The sequence below is a fragment of the Dendropsophus ebraccatus genome, chromosome 8 (genome assembly GCF_027789765.1).
Source record: "Dendropsophus ebraccatus isolate aDenEbr1 chromosome 8, aDenEbr1.pat, whole genome shotgun sequence".
Taxonomy (NCBI): Eukaryota; Metazoa; Chordata; class Amphibia; order Anura; family Hylidae; genus Dendropsophus; species Dendropsophus ebraccatus.
The window spans coordinates 125,616,956-125,639,657 of NC_091461.1; the positions used below are offsets into that span (position 1 = coordinate 125,616,956).

Here is a 22,702-nt window from a genome sequence, read left to right on the forward strand (position 1 = left end):
ATGTAAATGATAAGGTTCAGTTGCTTTGTAATGGCTTTTGGATTATTTTTGCATTGATTAACACTTACGGCCTGTATTATAAACAAGAGCTGCGCTCCTATGGTCATGTGACGCCTATAATGCTGCGGGATGGTAACTCTTCTGTTCCTCTGGTAAAAGGCTGGTGACTTTTTTTCTGTTGGGTAGAATTATTCTATGTATGTAAATGATAACCGAGTATATGTGCCCAGTGTATTACTATGAGGACAGAGGGGTTTAGGAATAGCTGTAACTTCATGCCTTGTCTCTAGGATCTGTTATAATCTTTTATTTCTCACCTGCTTTTCTCTTTGCTCTTGGATATTGCCTTCATCTCTGGTTCCTTGTACAATTTCATTTCAATTCAACGAGTTACAGGTTTTCATAAACCCTCTAAGCCCAAGGGAGGTGCAATCCTTCAGCCATGGTTCCCCAGAGGTTTCCTCCACAGGGGTGTTATCCTCCCAAACGCTGGAGGAAAACTCCTTGTGAGTCAATGACTTGTTGTGTTATATACAGAAGTTTAACTGTTTGCACTACCATATCAAGCCAGTGAAGAAGACTTGTGATTGGGATTACTGAAAATCCTCCTAGACAATAGTGGAGCCTGTGCCTTACTGTTAGTGTTTCAGCCGCACATCTGGGAGGAGCGCTTTAGTTGTAAGACTTTCTCACAAATGGAGTGTACAAGTCAGCAGTGAGCTGTTTCCCCTAACACAAGCAAGGTGCAGCAGCAAGTGACTTCAGAGCTGCCAGCCGCCATCTGTAATAAAGCTGGGACCATGTGTTCTCCCAGGTAACAGAGGTGCAAAAAGAGCTGAGAATGCCATGGATTATGGATTATAGATCATGGAGTCGGGTGACTGGTAACAGAGATGCAACATGAGCCGGAGAGCTGAGAATGCCATGTAACTCTTCCGAGCTGCAGTGTTTCTCATTGTGATAGTTCTCTGAGATTACGGAGTAGTCAGGGATTACGGAGTTGTCAGGATATGGAGCAGTCAGAGGTTATGGAGCAGTCAGAGGTTATGGAGTAGTCAGGGATTATGGAGTAGTCAGGGATTAATGAGTAGTCAGAGGTTATGGAGTAGTCAGGGATTATGGAGTAGTCAGGGATTAATGAGTAGTCAGAGGTTATGGAGTAGTCAGAGGTTATGGAGTAGTCAGGGATTATGGAGTAGTCAGAGGTTATGGAGTAGTCAGGGATTATGGAGTAGTCAGAGGTTATGGAGTAGTCAGGGATTATGGAGTAGTCAGGTTATGGAGTAGTCAGGGATTATGGAGTAGTCAGGGATTATGGAGTAGTCAGGGATTATGGAGTAGTCAGAGGTTATGGAGTAGTCAGGGATTATGGAGTAGTCAGAGGTTATGGAGTAGTCAGGGATTATGGAGTAGTCAGGGATTATGGAGTAGTCAGGGATTATGGAGTAGTCAGAGGTTATGGAGTAGTCAGAGGTTATGGAGTAGTCAGGGATTATGGAGTAGTCAGAGGTTATGGAGTAGTCAGGGATTATGGAGTAGTCAGAGGTTATGGAGTAGTCAGGGATTATGGAGCAGAGTGACTGGTAATTATAAATCTACTATTAATCTTTTAAAGTGATATTTTACGCCAGCTCAGCTCTGCTACATGTGCTGATATAATCATTACATCTATATAATGTATGCGTCTATCTTCTCCATGTCAATAACCATACGATACCTTTCCCTGTCGGGTAATCCATCCCGTTCATAATCTATTGTCCTTTCTGTTTTATGAATCAGACTTCTAAAGTGTCATCATCCATCTTTCCTATGAATCAGTCTCTTGTATATCTTATCAATGTATCTCGTGTATCTCATCCATGGCTTCCTCTTCCCATGGTATCAGTATATCTCATCCATGGCTTCCTATTCCCATGTTATCAGTGTATCTCATCCATGGCTTCCTATTCCCATGTTATCAGTGTATCTCATACATGGCTTCCTCTTCCCATGGTATCAGTGTATCTCATCCATGGCTTCCTATTCCCATGTTATCAGTGTATCTCATACATGGCTTCCCATTCCCATGTTATCAGTGTATCTCATCCATGGCTTCCTATTCCCATGTTATCAGTGTATCTCATACATGGCTTCCTCTTCCCATGGTATCGGTGTATCTCATCCATGGCTTTCTCCTCTCATGTTATCGGTGTATCTCATCCATGGCTTCCTCTTCCCATGGTATCAGTGTATTTCATACATGGCTTCCTCTTCCCATGGTATCAGTGTATCTCATCCATGGCTTTCTCCTCTCATGTTATCGGTGTATCTCATCCATGGCTTCCTATTCCCATGTTATCAGTGTATCTCATCCATGGCTTCCTCTTCCCATGGTATCAGTGTATCTCATCCATGGCTTCCTCTTCCCATGGTATCAGTGTATCTCATCCATGGCTTCCTATTCCCATGTTATCGGTGTATCTCATCCATGGCTTCCTATTCACATGTTATCAGTGTATCTCATCCATGGCTTCCTATTCCCATGTTATCAGTGTATCTCATCCATGGCTTCCCATTCCCATGTTATGTATCAGTGTATCTCATAAGCAGTTATTGGAGGGTTGACCCCCTGGGGTATAAGTTTCCCTTCATTATCCCTCTTCTACTCCCAGCAATGTCTCGGCATGTAGATGTGCAGCTTAGCTCTGGATCCAGACGTCACATCACTGACCTGTACACACATCCAGACGTCACTGACCTGTACACATATCCAGGCGTCACTGACCTGTACACACATCCAGCCGTCACATCACTGACCTGTACACACATCCAGCCGTCACATCACTGACCTGTACACACATCCAGACGTCACATCACTGACCTGTACACACATCCAGCCGTCACATCACTGACCTGTACACACATCCAGACGTCACTAACCTGTACACACATCCAGCCGTCACATCACTGACCTGTACACACATCCAGGCGTCACATCACTGACCTGTACACACATCCAGACGTCACTGACCTGTACACGCATCCAGCCGTCACATCACTGACCTGTACACACATCCAGGCGTCACTGACCTGTACACACATCCAGACGTCACTGACCTGTACACACATCCAGGCGTCACTGACCTGTACACACATCCAGCCGTCACATCACTGACCTGTACACACATCCAGACGTCACTGACCTGTACACATATCCAGGCGTCACTGACCTGTACACACATCCAGGCGTCACTGACCTGTACACACATCCAGCCGTCACATCACTGACCTGTACACACATCCAGCCGTCACATCACTGACCTGTACACACATCCAGCCGTCACATCACTGACCTGTACACACATCCAGACGTCACTGACCTGTACACACATCCAGACGTCACATCACTGACCTGTACACACATCCAGACGTCACTGACCTGTACACGCATCCAGCCGTCACATCACTGACCTGTACACACATCCAGGCGTCACTGACCTGTACACACATCCAGACGTCACTGACCTGTACACACATCCAGGCGTCACTGACCTGTACACACATCCAGCCGTCACATCACTGACCTGTACACACATCCAGACGTCACTGACCTGTACACACATCCAGGCGTCACTGACCTGTACACACATCCAGGCGTCACTGACCTGTACACACATCCAGCCGTCACATCACTGACCTGTACACACATCCAGCCGTCACATCACTGACCTGTACACACATCCAGCCGTCACATCACTGACCTGTACACACATCCAGCCGTCACATCACTGACCTGTACACACATCCAGCCGTCACATCACTGACCTGTACACACATCCAGACGTCACTGACCTGTACACACATCCAGCCGTCACATCACTGACCTGTACACACATCCAGACGTCACATCACTGACCTGTACACACATCCAGCCGTCACATCACTGACCTGTACACACATCCAGCCGTCACATCACTGACCTGTACACACATCCAGACGTCACTAACCTGTACACACATCCAGCCGTCACATCACTGACCTGTACACACATCCAGGCGTCACATCACTGACCTGTACACACATCCAGACGTCACTGACCTGTACACGCATCCAGCCGTCACATCACTGACCTGTACACACATCCAGGCGTCACTGACCTGTACACACATCCAGGCGTCACTGACCTGTACACACATCCAGACGTCACTGACCTGTACACACATCCAGGCGTCACTGACCTGTACACACATCCAGCCGTCACATCACTGACCTGTACACACATCCAGACGTCACTGACCTGTACACATATCCAGTCGTCACTGACCTGTACACACATCCAGGCGTCACTGACCTGTACACACATCCAGCCGTCACATCACTGACCTGTACACACATCCAGCCGTCACATCACTGACCTGTACACACATCCAGCCGTCACATCACTGACCTGTACACACATCCAGCCGTCACATCACTGACCTGTACACACATCCAGACGTCACTGACCTGTACACACATCCAGACGTCACATCACTGACCTGTAGGCACTGACCTGTACACGCATCCAGCCGTCACATCACTGACCTGTACACACATCCAGGCGTCACTGACCTGTACACACATCCAGACGTCACTGACCTGTACACACATCCAGGCGTCACTGACCTGTACACACATCCAGCCGTCACATCACTGACCTGTACACACATCCAGACGTCACTGACCTGTACACACATCCAGGCGTCACTGACCTGTACACACATCCAGGCGTCACTGACCTGTACACACATCCAGCCGTCACATCACTGACCTGTACACACATCCAGGCGTCACATCACTGACCTGTACACACATCCAGCCGTCACATCACTGACCTGTACACACATCCAGCCGTCACATCACTGACCTGTACACACATCCAGACGTCACTGACCTGTACACACATCCAGACGTCACATCACTGACCTGTACACACATCCAGGCGTCACATCACTGACCTGTACACACATCCAGACGTCACTGACCTGTACACACATCCAGCCGTCACATCACTGACCTGTACACACATCCAGACGTCACTGACCTGTACACACATCCAGGCGTCACTGACCTGTACACACATCCAGGCGTCACTGACCTGTACACACATCCAGCCGTCACATCACTGACCTGTACACACATCCAGGCGTCACTGACCTGTACACACATCCAGGCGTCACTGACCTGTACACACATCCAGGCGTCACTGACCTGTACACACATCCAGACGTCACATCACTGACCTGTACACACATCCAGCCGTCACATCACTGACCTGTACACACATCCAGACGTCACTGACCTGTACACACATCCAGGCGTCACATCACTGACCTGTACACACATCCAGGCGTCACATCACTGACCTGTACACACATCTAGACGTCACTGACCTGTACACACATCCAGACGTCACATCACTGACCTGTACACACATCCAGACGTCACTGACCTGTACACACATCCAGGCGTCACTGACCTGTACACACATCCAGGCGTCACTGACCTGTACACACATCTAGACGTCACTGACCTGTACACACATCCAGGCGTCACTGACCTGTACACACATCCAGGCGTCACTGACCTGTACACACATCTAGACGTCACTGACCTGTACACACATCCAGGCGTCACTGACCTGTACACACATCCAGGCGTCACTGACCTGTACACACATCTAGACGTCACTGACCTGTACACACATCCAGGCGTCACATCACTGACCTGTACACACATCCAGGCGTCACATCACTGACCTGTACACACATCCAGCCGTCACATCACTGACCTGTACACACATCCAGACGTCACATCACTGACCTGTACACACATCCAGGCGTCACTGACCTGTACACACATCCAGATGTCACTGACCTGTACACACATCCAGGCGTCACTGACCTGTACACACATCCGTCCTGTCGCGCCATGATCCTACCTACCGTTTCGCCTCATACACAGTGAATATCAATGAAGAGCGGATCTGGTGAAGTAAAACACAACCTGTAACAAATCCATTTGAAACGCTCACAGAACGGATCGATCTCTTGCAAAAAAGGAACATTAGCGAGAACTGGAATCACTAAGTATGAGTGAATCACTGAGATTGCCGTCTCCATTGATTCTCCAAATTTTTCGTCAATGCTGATGGTGTCAGATAAATTTGCGTTGTCGCTGTGAATCCCATCACTTGTCAGAGCCCGTGAAGTCTCCTCTTCATGGTGGGGACTCTCCTGACTCCTCGGTGATGGAGGTTACACTCCGGTATAGAGGTTACACTCCGGTATAGAGGTTACACTCCGGTATAGAGGTTACACTCCGGTATAGAGGTTACACTCCGGTATAGAGGTTACACTCCGGTATAGAGGTTACACTCCGGTATAGAGGTTACACTCTGGTATAGAGGCTGCACTCCGGTATAGAGGTTACACTCCGGTATAGAGGTTACACTCCGGTATAGAGGTTACACTCCGGTATAGAGGCTACACTCCGGTATAGAGGTTACACTCCGGTATAGAGGTTACACTCCGGTATAGAGGTTACACTCCGGTATAGAGGTTACACTCCGGTATAGAGGTTACACTCTGGTATAGAGGTTACACTTCGGTATAGAGGCTACACTCCGGTATAGAGGTTACACTCCGGTATAGAGGTTACACTCCGGTATAGAGGTTACACTCCGGTATAGAGGTTACACTCCGGTATAGAGGTTACACTCCGGTATAGAGGCTACACTCCGGTATAGAGGTTACACTCCGGTATAGAGGTTACACTCCGGTATAGAGGTTACACTCCGGTATAGAGGTTACACTCCGGTATAGAGGCTACACTCCGGTATAGAGGTTACACTCCGGTATAGAGGTTACACTCCGGTATAGAGGCTACACTCCGGTATAGAGGTTACACTGCGGTATAGAGGTTACACTCCGGTATAGAGGTTACACTCCGGTATAGAGGTTACACTCCGGTATAGAGGCTACACTCCGGTATAGAGGTTACACTCCGGTATAGAGGTTACACTCCGGTATAGAGGTTACACTCCGGTATAGAGGTTACACTCCGGTATAGAGGTTACACTCTGGTATAGAGGTTACACTTCGGTATAGAGGCTACACTCCGGTATAGAGGTTACACTCCGGTATAGAGGTTACACTCCGGTATAGAGGTTACACTCCGGTATAGAGGTTACACTCCGGTATAGAGGTTACACTCCGGTATAGAGGCTACACTCCGGTATAGAGGTTACACTCCGGTATAGAGGTTACACTCCGGTATAGAGGTTACACTCCGGTATAGAGGTTACACTCCGGTATAGAGGTTACACTTCGGTATAGAGGTTACACTCCGGTATAGAGGTTACACTCCGGTATAGAGGCTACACTCCGGTATAGAGGTTACACTCCGGTATAGAGGTTACACTCCGGTATAGAGGTTACACTCCGGTATAGAGGTTACACTTCGGTATAGAGGTTACACTCCGGTATAGAGGTTACACTCCGGTATAGAGGTTACACTCCGGTATAGAGGTTACACTCCGGTATAGAGGTTACACTCCGGTATAGAGGTTACACTCCGGTATAGAGGTTACACTCCGGTATAGAGGTTACACTCCGGTATAGAGGTTACACTCCGGTATAGAGGTTACACTCCGGTATAGAGGCTACACTCCGGTATAGAGGTTACACTCCGGTATAGAGGTTACACTCCGGTATAGAGGTTACACTCCGGTATAGAGGTTACACTCCGGTATACAGGTTACACTCCGGTATAGAGGTTACACTCCGGTATAGAGGTTACACTGCGGTATAGAGGTTACACTCCGGTATAGAGGTTACACTCCGGTATAGAGGTTACACTCCGGTATAGAGGTTACACTCCGGTATAGAGGCTACACTCTGGTATAGAGGTTACACTCTGGTATAGAGGTTACACTCCGGTATAGAGGTTACACTCCGGTATAGAGGTTACACTGCGGTATAGAGGTTACACTCCGGTATAGAGGTTACACTCCGGTATAGAGGTTACACTCCGGTATAGAGGTTACACTCCGGTATAGAGGCTACACTCCGGTATAGAGGCTACACTCCGGTATAGAGGTTACACTCCGGTATAGAGGTTACACTCCGGTATAGAGGTTACACTCCGGTATAGAGGTTACACTCCGGTATAGAGGTTACACTCCGGTATAGAGGTTACACTCCGGTATAGAGGTTACACTCTGGTATAGAGGCTACACTCCGGTATAGAGGTTACACTCTGGTATCGGTGATGGAGGTTACACTCCGGTATAGAGGTTACACTCCGGTATCGGTGATGGAGGTTACACTCCGGTATAGAGGTTACACTCTGGTATAGAGGTTACACTCCGGTATAGAGGTTACACTCCGGTATAGAGGTTACACTCCGGTATAGAGGTTACACTTCGGTATAGAGGTTACACTCTGGTATTGGTGATGCAGGTTACACTCCGGTATAGAGGCTACACTCCGGTATAGAGGTTACACTCTGGTATTGGTGATGGAGGTTACACTCCGGTATAGAGGCTACACTCCGGTATAGAGGTTACACTCTGGTATTGGTGATAGAGGCTACACTCCGGTATAGAGGTTACACTCTGGTATCGGTGATGGAGGTTACACTGCGGTATAGAGGTTACACTGCGGTATCGGTGATGGAGGTTACACTCCGGTATAGAGGTTACACTCCGGTATAGAGGTTACACTCCGGTATAGAGGTTACACTCCGGTATAGAGGCTACACTCCGGTATAGAGGCTGCACACTGGTATCAGTGATGGAGGTTCCATCATCCTCTGGGATATAATACAGTAGAGGTGACGGCTCCATCATCTTCTGGGAGGAAGGACAATGAGCTCCAGGTACCAGGTGGGGGCTGATTCTTCTCTCTTTCCTCTTGCAGGGAGTTTGGCCGCTGGAAGGTGAAGAACATGGCTCTGGAGAGTAAGGAGTTCCCCAACCTAACGCTGGCTCCGGAGTTTGTCCGTAACATCCGTCAGCTGGGGAGGAGGCCGAGCTCAGCGCAGATCACCGAGAACCTGATCAAGAAGTACGGCACCCACATCCTGCTGTCCGCCGTGCTGGGAGGTGAGTGGAGACGCCATTACTGAGGTGTATAGGAGGGAGGCGGTGTGCCTGCACTATTATACCGCTATATACTACCGACCTCTTACCGCTGCATCACAGTGTCTGCCCAGTGTATACATGTATATTGTGTATACAGTCACCATGACGGTGTTATATAGGGATACATGTATATTGTGTATACAGCCACCATGACTGTGTTATATAGGGATACATGTATACTGTGTATACAGCCACCATGGCGGTGTTATGTAGGGATACATGTATATTGTGTATACAGCCACCATGGCGGTGTTATGTAGGGATACATGTATATTGTGTATACAGTCACCATGGCGGTGTTATATAGGGATACATGTATATTGTGTATACAGCCACCATGGCGGTGTTATGTAGGGATACATGTATATTGTGTATACAGCCACCATGGCGGTGTTATATAGGGATACATGTATATTGTGTATACAGTCACCATGGCGGTGTTATATAGGGATACATGTATATTGTGTATACAGCCACCATGGCGGTGTTATATAGGGATACATGTATAATGTGTATACAGCCACCATGGCGGTGTTATATAGGGATACATGTATATTGTGTATACAGTCACCATGGCGGTGTTATATAGGGATACATGTATATTGTGTATACAGCCACCATGACTGTGTTATATAGGGATACATGTATATTGTGTATACAGCCACCATGGCGGTGTTATATAGGGATACATGTATATTGTGTATACAGCCACCATGGCAGTGTTATATAGGGATACATGTATATTGTGTATACAGTCACCATGACGGTGTTATATAGGGATACATGTATATTGTGTATACAGCCACCATGGCGGTGTTATATAGGGATACATGTATACTGTGTATACAGCCACCATGGCAGTGTTATATAGGGATACATGTATACTGTGTATACAGCCACCATGGCAGTGTTATATAGGGATACATGTATATTGTGTATACAGCCACCATGGCGGTGTTATATAGGGATACATGTATATTGTGTATACAGTCACCATGGCGGTGTTATATAGGGATACATGTATATTGTGTATACAGTCACCATGGCGGTGTTATATAGGGATACATGTATATTGTGTATACAGCCACCATGACGGTGTTATGTAGGGGGATACATGTATATTGTGTATACAGCCACCATGGCGGTGTTATATAGGGATACATGTATAATGTGTATACAGCCACCATGGCGGTGTTATATAGGGATACATGTATATTGTGTATACAGCCACCATGGCGGTGTTATATACGAGGATACATGTATATTGTGTATACAGCCACCATGGCAGTGTTATATAGGGATACATGTATATTGTGTATACAGCCACCATGGCGGTGTTATATAGGAGGATACATGTATATTGTGTATACAGCCACCATGGCAGTGTTATATAGGGATACATGTATATTGTGTATACAGCCACCATGGCGGTGTTATATAGGAGGATACATGTATATTGTGTATACAGCCACCATGGCGGTGTTATATAGGGATACATGTATAATGTGTATACAGCCACCATGGCGGTGTTATGTAGGGGGATACATGTATACTGTGTATACAGCCACCATGGCAGTGTTATATAGGGATACATGTATATTGTGTATACAGCCACCATGGCGGTGTTATATAGGGATACATGTATATTGTGTATACAGTCACCATGGCGGTGTTATGTAGGGGGATACATGTATACTGTGTATACAGCCACCATGGCAGTGTTATATAGGGATACATGTATAATGTGTATACAGCCACCATGGCAGTGTTATATAGGGATACATGTATATTGTGTATACAGCCACCATGGCAGTGTTATATAGGGATACATGTATATTGTGTATACAGCCACCATGGCGGTGTTATATAGGGATACATGTATATTGCGTATACAGCCACCAAGACGGTGTTATATAGGGATACATGTATATTGTGTATACAGTCACCATGACGGTGTTATATAGGGATACATGTATATTGTGTATACAGCCACCATGGCGGTGTTATATAGGGATACATGTTTATGATAAAGTGTATACAGCCACCATGGCGGTGTTATATAGGGATACATGTATATTGTGTATACAGTCACCATGGCGGTGTTATGTAGGGGGATACATGTATACTGTGTATACAGCCACCATGACGGTGTTATATAGGGATACATGTATATTGTGTATACAGTCACCATGACGGTGTTATATAGGGATACATGTATATTGTGTATACAGTCACCATGGCGGTGTTATATAGGGATACATGTATATTGTGTATACAGTCACCATGGCAGTGTTATATAGGGATACATGTATATTGTGTATACAGTCACCATGGCAGTGTTATATAGGGATACATGTATAATGTGTATACAGCCACCATGGCGGTGTTATATAGGAGGATACATGTATATTGTGTATACAGCCACCATGGCGGTGTTATATAGGGGGATACATGTATATTGTGTATACAGCCACCATGGCGGTGTTATATAGGGATACATGTATATTGTGTATACAGCCACCATGGCGGTGTTATATAGGGATACATGTATATTGTGTATACAGCCACCATGACGGTGTTATATAGGAGGATACATGTATATTGTGTATACAGCCACCATGGCGGTGTTATATAGGGATACATGTATACTGTGTATACAGCCACCATGGCGGTGTTATATAAGGATACATGTATACTGTGTATACAGCCACCATGACGGTGTTATATAGGGATACATGTATACTGTGTATACAGCCACCATGACGGTGTTATATAGGGATACATGTATATTGTGTATACAGCCACCATGGCGGTGTTATATAGGAGGATACATGTATATTGTGTATACAGTCACCATGGCGGTGTTATATAGGGATACATGTATAAAGTGTATACAGCCACCATGGCGGTGTTATATAGGGATACATGTATATTGTGTATACAGCCACCATGGCGGTGTTATATAGGGAAACATGTATAATGTGTATACAGCCACCATGGCGGTGTTATATAGGAGGATACATGTATATTGTGTATACAGCCACCATGGCGGTGTTATATAGGGAAACATGTATAATGTGTATACAGCCACCATGGCGGTGTTATATAGGAGGATACATGTATATTGTGGATACAGCCACCATGGCGGTGTTATATAGGGATACATGTATATTGTGTATACAGTCACCATGGCGGTGTTATATAGGGATATATGTATATTGTGTATACAGTCACCATGGCGGTGTTATATAGGGATATATGTATATTGTGTATACAGCCACCATGACTGTGTTATATAGGGATACATGTGTATGCTATGTTCACACTACGTATATTTGAGGCTGTATTTGTGAGGCTGTATAGCAACCAAAACAAGGAGTGGATTGAAAACACAGAAAGGATCTGTTCACATAATGTTGTAATTGAGTAGATGGCCATCATTTAATGGCAAATATTTGCTGTTATTTTAAAACAACGGCTGTTGTATTGAAATAATGGAAGTTATTTACCGTTATATGGCGGCCATCCACTCAGTTTCAGCATTGTGTGAACAGAGCCTTTCTGTGTTTTTAATCCACTCCTGGTTTTGGTTGCTATGAGGACCTGACATGAGGACCAAATACAGCCTCAAATATACATAGTGTGAACCCAGCAATATTGTGTATACAGTCACCATGGCGGTGTTATATAGGGATACATGTATATTGTGTATACAGTCACCATGGCGGTGTTATATAGGAATGCATGTATATTGTGTATACAGCCACCATGGCGGTGTTATATAGGGATACATGTATATTGTGTATACAGCCACCATGGCAGTGTTATGTAGGGGGATACATGTATATTGTGTATACAGCCACCATGGCGGTGTTATGTAGGGGGATACATGTATATTGTGTATACAGCCACCATGGCGGTGTTATATAGGGATACATGTATATTGTGTATACAGCCACCATGACTGTGTTATATAGGGATACATGTATAATGTGTATACAGCCACCATGGCGGTGTTATATAGGGATACATGTATATTGTGTATACAGCCACCATGGCGGTGTTATATAGGGATACATGTATATTGTGTATACAGCCACCATGGCGGTGTTATATAGGGATACATGTATACTGTGTATACAGCCACCATGGCGGTGTTATATAGGGATACATGTATATTGTGTATACAGCCACCATGGCGGTGTTATGTAGGGGGATACATGTATACTGTGTATACAGCCACCATGGCAGTGTTATATAGGGATACATGTATAATGTGTATACAGCCACCATGGCAGTGTTATATAGGGATACATGTATATTGTGTATACAGCCACCATGGCGGTGTTATATAGGGATACATGTATACTGTGTATACAGCCACCATGACTGTGTTATATAGGGATACATGTATACTGTGTATACAGCCACCATGGCAGTGTTATATAAGGATACATGTATACTGTGTATACAGCCACCATGGCGGTGTTATATAGGGATACATGTATAATGTGTATACAGCCACCATGGCGGTGTTATATAGGGATACATGTATATTGTGTATACAGCCACCATGGCGGTGTTATATAGGGATACATGTATACTGTGTATACAGCCACCATGACTGTGTTATATAGGGATACATGTATACTGTGTATACAGCCACCATGGCAGTGTTATATAAGGATACATGTATACTGTGTATACAGCCACCATGGCGGTGTTATATAGGGATGCATGTATATTGTGTATACAGCCACCATGACGGTGTTATATAGGGATACATGTATATTGTGTATACAGCCACCATGACGGTGTTATATAGGGAAACATGTATATTGTGTATACAGCCACCATGGCGGTGTTATATAGGAGGATACATGTATATTGTGTATACAGCCACCATGACTGTGTTATATAGGGATACATGTATATTGTGTATACAGCCACCATGGCAGTGTTATATAAGGATACATGTATACTGTGTATACAGCCACCATGGCGGTGTTATATAGGGATATACGTATATTGTGTATACAGCCACCATGGCAGTGTTATATAAGGATATACGTATATTGTGTATACAGCCACCATGGCAGTGTTATATAGGGATACATGTATATTGTGTATACAGCCACCATGGCAGTGTTATATAGGGATACATGTATAATGTGTATACAGCCACCATGACTGTGTTATATAGGGATACATGTATATTGTGTATACAGTCACCATGGTGGTGTTATATAGGGAAACATGTATAATGTGTATACAGCCACCATGACTGTGTTATATAGGGATACATGTATATTGTGTATACAGCCACCATGGCGGTGTTATATAGGGAAACATGTATAATGTGTATACAGCCACCATGGCGGTGTTATATAGGGGTACATGTATATTGTGTATACAGCCACCATGGCGGTGTTATATGGGGATACATGTATATTGTGTATACAGCCTAAATGGCAGTGTTATATAAGGATATACGTATATTGTGTATACAGCCACCATGGCAGTGTTATATAGGGATATACGTATATTGTGTATACAGCCACCATGGCAGTGTTATATAAGGATATACGTATATTGTGAAGGTGAATAATGGCCGTACGGATAAGCGCCTATACACGCTTGTATCGGATAAAAGGCGCAGTACTCTGTTGCTGTGGTAACAAATCATCCAGGTAACAACATCCAGTTGCGGCGGACGGTAACAATACGGTTGCTCTTACTCTTCGCTCCGACGTCAGATATTTCATTATTTTCCTGTAACATAAGAATATACGACGTCCATTATACGGGGATAATAACCATCGGAATGCGGAATCGTGACCTCCGACCTGAGCCGTATACCCAAACTGGAATCACATACGGAGGGAAGTATTGGGGTACCTGCATATTATACTATAGAGAAGAGTATTGGGGTACCTGCATATTATACTATATGGAGTGGAGTATTGGGGTACCTGCACATTATACTATAGAGAAGAGTATTGGGGTACCTGCATATTATACTATATGGAGGGGAATATTGGGGTACCTGCATATTATACTATATGGAGGGGAGTATTGGGGTACCTGCCTATACACTATATAGAGAGGAGTATTGGGGTACCTGCATATTATACTATATGGAGTGGAGTATTGGGGTACCTGCACATTATACTATAGAGAAGAGTATTGGGGTACCTTCATATTATACTATATGGAGGGGAATAATGGGGTACCTGCATATTATACTATATGGAGGGGAGTATTGGGGTACCTGCCTATACACTATATAGAGAGGAGTATTGGGGTACCTGCATATTATACTATATGGAGTGGAGTATTGGGGTACCTGCATATTATACTATATGGAGTGGAGTATTGGGGTACCTGCATATTATACTATATGGAGGGTAGTATTGGGATACCTGCATATTATACTATATGGAGGGGAGTATTGGGGTACCTGCATATTATACTATATGGAGGGGAGTATTGGGGTACCTGCATATTATACTATATGGAGGGGAGTATTGGGGTACCTGCACATTACACTATAGAGAAGAGTATTAGGGTACCTGCATAATATACTATATGGAGGGGAGTATTGGGGTACCTGCACATTACACTATAGAGAAGAGTATTGGGGTACCTGCACATTACACTATATGGAGGAGAGTATTGGGGTACCTGCATATTATACTATATGGAGGGGAGTATTGGGGTACCTGCACATTACACTATAGAGAAGAGTATTGGGGTACCTGCACATTACACTATAGAGAAGAGTATTGGGGTACCTGCACATTACACTATAAGGAGGGGAGTATTGGGGTACCTGCATATTATACTATATGGAGGGGAGTATTGGGGTACCTGCACATTACACTATAGAGAAGAGTATTGGGGTACCTGCACATTACACTATATGGAGGGGAGTATTGGGGTACCTGCATATTATACTATATGGAGGGGAGTATTGGGGTACCTGCCTATACACTACATAGAAAGGAGTATTGGGGTACCTGCATATTATACTATATGGAGGGGAGTATTGGGGTACCTGCCTATACACTACATAGAAAGGAGTATTGGGGTACCTGCACATTACACTATAGAGAAGAGTATTGGGGTACCTGCATATTATACTATCTACAAGAGCCCCTGGGACCCCCTATTCTACATTCATAGCTATTAATAGGGAGTTGCCCCCATTTGCAGGTATTATGGCTTCATCTGGGGAGATAACGGAGGTGTCTGTGAGACGAGGATCTGTGGGGTCCGGCTCACAGTCTCCATCCTCATTCATCCTGGGTCTGGTCATGGGGTGGGGTCAGGGTTGTACGGGGTTGGGGCTACGCAGGGTTGCGCGTTTTAGGGGGGCTGGTCGGAGCTGCGCGGGGTTTGGGGTTGCACAGGGACGGCGCTGTTTGTGGCCACACACCCCCATGTCTCTATGGAGCTTGCCGTGTGCACTGGGACACATTCTTGCTGTAACTTATACTTGTCCCACCATGCCGGAGCCTCCACCCATCTCCCCATGCTGGCGCCTCCGCTCATCCCGCCATGCTGGAGCCTCCACCCGTCCTGCCATTCTGGAGCCTCCACTCGTCCCACCATTCTGGAGCCTACACCCGTCCCCCCATGCTGGAGCCTCCACCCGTCCCCCCATGCCGTAGCCTCCGCTCATCCCGCCATGCTGGAGCCTCCACTCGTCCCCCCATGCTGGAGCCTCCACTCGTCCTGCCATTCTGGAGCCTCTACTCGTCCCGCCATTCTGGAGCCTCTACTCGTCCCACCATTTTGGAGCCTACACCTGTCCCCCCCATGACGGAGCCTCCAGTCGTCCCGCCATGCTGTAGCCTCCACTCATCCCACCATTCTGGAGCCTCTACCCGTCCCCCCATGCCGGAGCCTTCACTCGTCCCGCCATGCCTGAACCTACACCCATCCCTCCATGCTGGAGCCTCCACTCGTCCTGCCATTCTGGGGCCTCTACTCGTCCCGCCATTCTGGAGCCTCTACTCGTCCCACCATTCTGGAGCCTACACCCGTCCCCCCCATGCCGTAGCCTCCACTCGTCCCACCATTCTGGAGCCTACACCCGTCCCCCCATACCGGAGCCTACACTCGTCCCTCCCTCCATGCCTGAACCTACACCCATCACTCCATGCTGGAGCCTCCACTCGTCCTGCCATTCTGGAGCCTCTACTCGTCTCACCATTCTGGAGCCTACACCCGTCCCCCCCATGCCGGAGCCTCCACTTGTCCCGCCATGCTGGAGCCTCCACTCGTCCCACCATTCTGGAGCCTACACCCGTCCCCCCATTCCGGAACCTCCACTCGTCCCGCCAAGCTGGAGCCTCCACTCGTCCCACCATTCTGGAGCCTACACCCGTCCCCCATGCCGGAGCCTCCACTCGTCCCGCCATGCCTGAACCTACACCCATCCCTCCATGCTGGAGCCTCCACTCGTCCTGCCATTCTGGAGCCTCTACTCGTCCCACCATTCTGGAGCCTACACCTGTCCCCCCCATGCCGGAGCCTCCACTCGTCCCGCCATGCTGGAGCCTCCACTCGTCCCACCATTCTGGAGCTATACACCCATCCCCCCATGCCGGAGCCTCCACTCGTCCCCTCATGCCGGAGCCTCCACTCGTCCCACCATGCCTGAACCTACACCCATCCCGCCATTCTGGAGCCTCCATTCCTCCCGCCATTCTGGAGCCTACACCCATCCCACCATTCTGGAGCTTCCATTCCTCCCGCCATTCTGGAGCCTACACCCATCCCACCATTCTGGAGCCTACACCCATCCCACCTTGCCGGAAGCCACAAATGTCTGAGATGCCTTGTGCTGATGCGTTGGTTTTTCCTTCATGGAGCGGAGGGGTCTAGCTCAGTCCCTAATAGCCGCCCATAGCATTACCCCTTCCAACTTTCTACACTGACAGGTAACATTCTGCCATCAGTCAGACAGCAGCCCGTGACACCAGGACATCTGATGCTTGGTGACTGCCCTGGATATTATACACCTCGGAGATGGACAGAGCGAGGTGCAGCCTAGGACCACCACTGGATCCAGCTGGGATCAGAGGCAGCAATAGAGTAATAAGAAAAGGAGGGGTAGGCTGGAAAAAGGAGGAGTCAGGTCAGTGAGGGCAGTGATCGGTTAGAGTCAATTACCAGGGGGTGGGGCAACGGCCCATAAGTAAAAGGGGGGAGACTGTGCTATCCTCCACAGACTGTGCTATCCTCTATTCCATAGACTGTGCTATCCTCTATTCCATAGACTGTGCTATCCTCTATTCCATAGACTGTGCTATCCTCTATTCCATAGACTGTGCTATCCTCTATTCCATAGACTGTGCTATCCTCTATTCCATAGACTGCTATCCTCCACAGACTGTGCTATCCTCTATTCCATAGACTGTGCTATCCTCCATAGACTGTGCTATCCTCCACAGACTGTGCTATCCTCCACAGACTGTGCTATCCTCTATTCCATAGACTGTGCTATCCTTCATAGACTGTGCTATCCTCTATTCCATAGACTGTGCTATCCTCTATTCCATAGACTGTGCTATCCTCCATAGACTGTGCTATCCTCTATTCCATAGACTGTGCTATCCTCCATAGACTGTGCCACTGATGCCACTAATGGTGCGTTTACACAGACAGATTTATCTGACAGATCTTTGAAGCCAAAACCAGGAGCAGACTATAAACAGGGATCAGGTCAATAAGAAAAGACTGGGATCTATCCTCTTTTTAAATCCATTCCTGGCTTTGGCTTCCAAAATCAGATAAATCTTTCTGTGTAAACGCACCCTAAGTAATGATATCTGCTTACAATGATTTAAGGAGACGGCCGCCCTCCCTGATATTATTACATAGTGGGAAAATAGCCAGAAAACGTCTCCCTCCTGATCCTGAGCGGCGATCAGACTGGATCAACGTTCCAAGAATTTTATACAGTCACATAAGTGTCACGTTATTTTCTAAGTCTTAAAAAAAAAATCTTCCGTCCGATCGCTTAAATGGGGTTTTTATCATTACCTGATTGGCGCCATTACTGATCAGTAACGGTGCACTTCATGTCTTTGTATCATATGTTTGTGTAAATATGCTAATTAGCTTGTTTGGTGCCCTGGAGGCGGGCCCAGCACGCCCAGGGCACTCCCATTGATGGCACTCTTCTTTATTATTAATCTATCCAAAGCTCCGAGTTCCCGGTCTGTCATCAATGGGAGAGAAAATCATGCATTGGGGGTGTTGGGCCCGCCTCCAGGGCACCAAATTAGCTAATTAGCATATTTAAACAAACAGCTGTAAACTGAAAAATAGATATATTTGGGCGGCGGTTTTGATAATGAAGGGCAGCGTTGGAAACAGTGGCACCGATCAGGTAGAGTGATCCGTTGATCCCATGACAGTTTTAAGGTTGACAATACGGCCGTATTTTGATCATTACAGCTGTAAATAAAGATCAGGATGTGAACGTAGAGTAAAACAAAAAAGTGAGATGAGTGAGGATGAGGGCCACGTAGCTGCGGTATTTTATATTCTGGGAACTCGCTGGATGAATCTTGTTTTCGGGCAGGCTTAGTGATGGACCAGGTGAGCCAGGTGGTTATTAACTCTCCTGGTAACGCCCCTTTTTTCCCCTTTAATTACCAACATAAACGCACTTTTTATCCCGACTCAGCTTCAACTAATTACAGAAACTTTTCATCAAGCCGGTAAGTTCTCCCATAGTCATAAAACCAAAATAAATACGCAGAACATAATTGGCCGACGTCTCGTACGGTGGAGAACCCATCGAAATTCCAAAATACGTAAAGAAACTTGGATATAGTAACAAAATCATCGAAAACTTCCATCAGTCTGCAAAGTGATTGCATGAAATGTAATTCTGGTCAAACAAGGCGACAAATGGAAGAAAAACTGAAATCTAGCGAGCAAGCATTGACTGAGCCCCTCACTGACTTCTATGGGCAGCTCCGCCAGACTGGGGCCATCATTGATTTCTATGGCAGCTCCACATGACTGGTAACATCATTGACTTCTATGGCAGCTTCGCCGGACTGGGGCCATCATTGACTTTTATGGGCAGCTCCACCGGACTGGGGCCATCATTGACTTCTATGGGCAGCTACGCTGGATTGGGACCATCTTTGACTTTTATTGGCAGCACTGTTGATTTGGGGCCCATTATTGTCTTCTATGGGCAGCTCTGCTGGACTGGGAGAATGTTGATATCATTCTTTTAAGAATTAATGTGCAGAATAGAGATGATGCAGGAAATGCGGCGCTGTGGCTCATGGTTGCATTTCGGGTAATTTAGCGCAGCGTTTGGCTTCTGTGCATATTTGATGGTTTTGTTTGTGATTATTTTCCTGGTATTGTTACATTATTCTGCCACTCAACAGTCCTCTAAATATGACGGAATAGACGGGACTTCTCTGCAGGTTACGTCTTTTCTGTCGCCATTTGTTTATTGTAAAGTTTTCAGAGATAAATAATTGATGCTGAACGTCAGACCTGGAATTTCCGTCAGGCGCATTAAGCGCTGGATATCGGCCTCCTCGCTGCCCTACATACAATCCACAATGCAGCTCGGATTTGGTCCGGGTGACACTCATGATTTCTCACGTTGTTCGGTGTCGAGCTCCTCTTGGAATGGAAAAATATGTCAAGGTCAGTATGTATTATATCTCCGAGACCCGGCTAATCCAGAGGAAGAACAAAGAACCATGGTAAGCCTTCAGCGTCTCCGCTTGTGGTTGGCGTCTCCGCTTGTGGTTGGCGTCTCCGCTTGTGGTTGGCATCTCCGCTTGGGGTTGGCGTCTCCGCTTGGGGTTGGCGTCTCCGCTTGGGGTTGGCGTCTCTGCTTATGGTTGACAGGTGACACTGGTGATTTGTCATGTCGAGCTCCTCTTGGAATGGAAAAATATGTCAAGGTCAGTATGTATTATATCTCCGAGACCCGGCTAATCCAGAGGAAGAACAAAGTTGGCGTCTCCGCTTGTGGTTGGCATCTCCGCTTGTGGTTGGCGTCTCCGCTTGGGGTTGGAATCTCTGATTGGGGTTGGCGTTTCCGCTTGGGGTTGGCGTCTCCGCTTGGGGTTGGCGTAGTTGACGTCTCCACTTGGGGTTGGCGTGTCCACTTGGGGTTGGTGTCGTTGGCGTGTCCGCTTGGGGCTGGCGTCTCCGCTTGGGGCTGGCGTCTCCGCTTGGGGCTGGCGTCTCTGCTTATGGTTGGCGTCTCCGCTTGGGGTTGGCGTCTCCGCTTGGGGTTTGGGTTCTTTCTCCTCCCCATCAGGAAGCAAATAATAATATAGTTCACATTTATAATATTGTAATCTAAGAGAATCCTGCAGCTACCTGGAGACTGAGAACCATTAGGGCGGCTCCTTGGCATCCGCTCCATCGTGAGGCCCCTGGATGGTCTGAGCCTTAAAGAGGGAGACATCCCATATTCTGTCCAGCTTTACGATTCCCAGTCTATGATAGAAGACAGTTGTGCGTGCTAGTTACAGCATAACTTTTTATCTTAAAGGGTTTTTTTAAAGGGTAAAACAAATGAATAAACTAATCACAGGATAGCTCATCAATGACTGATCAGCAGGGTACGAGGGTAGAGGGACATCAGGCCTATAAGATTGTCAGGGTATGACTCATTCTTCTGTCAGTGAATCCATGCCCCCTTTACCATCAGTGACATTTCCTGTACCGTGGGATCCGCAGGTCTCTGAATATCTGTGCAGCGCCCCTGCAGGGGACAATGTGTATTACATCGGTGGAGGTCTATGTGATATTACGAGCGCTCGGGATCAGCGTCTCTGGCGGACTCCTCATAGGGGAGAAGGTTTTATAATGGATGTATCACTGGGAATGGCCTGGGAGACGCTAAACCCCTCACACTATCCATCCTGTCCTGTCTCCAGGAATCATGGCCGGACATGACGGTGAGCACAGCTGGAAGTCGGCCATGGTCAATATATGTGGGAATGCTTCATCTCGTAGCTTCATCCCAACCAGGCGGCAGCGGGAAGGAACACACATAAAAGTGATTGAGATTGTTGTCTATGGTCACTTATACCTGTGTGCCGGCCGTATACTGTGATATCCTCTTATATTTACTGCACCGTGCCGCACTTTCAATCACAGACTGCAGCTCATGGTGGCTGAGAGTTATATATACAGCCTCCTATGTAACGTATAGATTCTCTCTGTGTGTTATATATACAGCCGCCTATGTAACATATAGATTCTCTCTGTGTGTTATATATACAGCCTCCTATGTAACGTATAGATTCTCTCTGTGTGTTATATATACAGCCGCCTATGTAACATATAGATTCTCTCTGTGTATTATATATACAGCCGCCTATGTAACATATAGATTCTCTCTGTGTGTTATATATACAGCCGCTTATGTAACGTATAGATTCTCTCTGTGTGTTATATATACAGCCGCCTATGTAATGTATAGATTCTCTCTGTGTATTATATATACAGCCTCCTATGTAACATATAGAT

At 46.5% G+C, this 22,702-nt stretch overlaps 1 protein-coding gene across 1 annotated transcript in view; it reads left to right on the forward strand.

The window, feature by feature from the left end:
- Positions 1-22,702, forward strand: part of LOC138800123 (BMP/retinoic acid-inducible neural-specific protein 2-like) — a 119,832-nt gene that overhangs the window by 35,345 nt on the left and 61,785 nt on the right. The window contains exon 3 of the mRNA XM_069981933.1: positions 8,940-9,124. Within this exon, the coding sequence (XP_069838034.1) occupies positions 8,940-9,124 (185 nt within the window). The remainder of the gene's footprint in view (positions 1-8,939; positions 9,125-22,702) is intronic.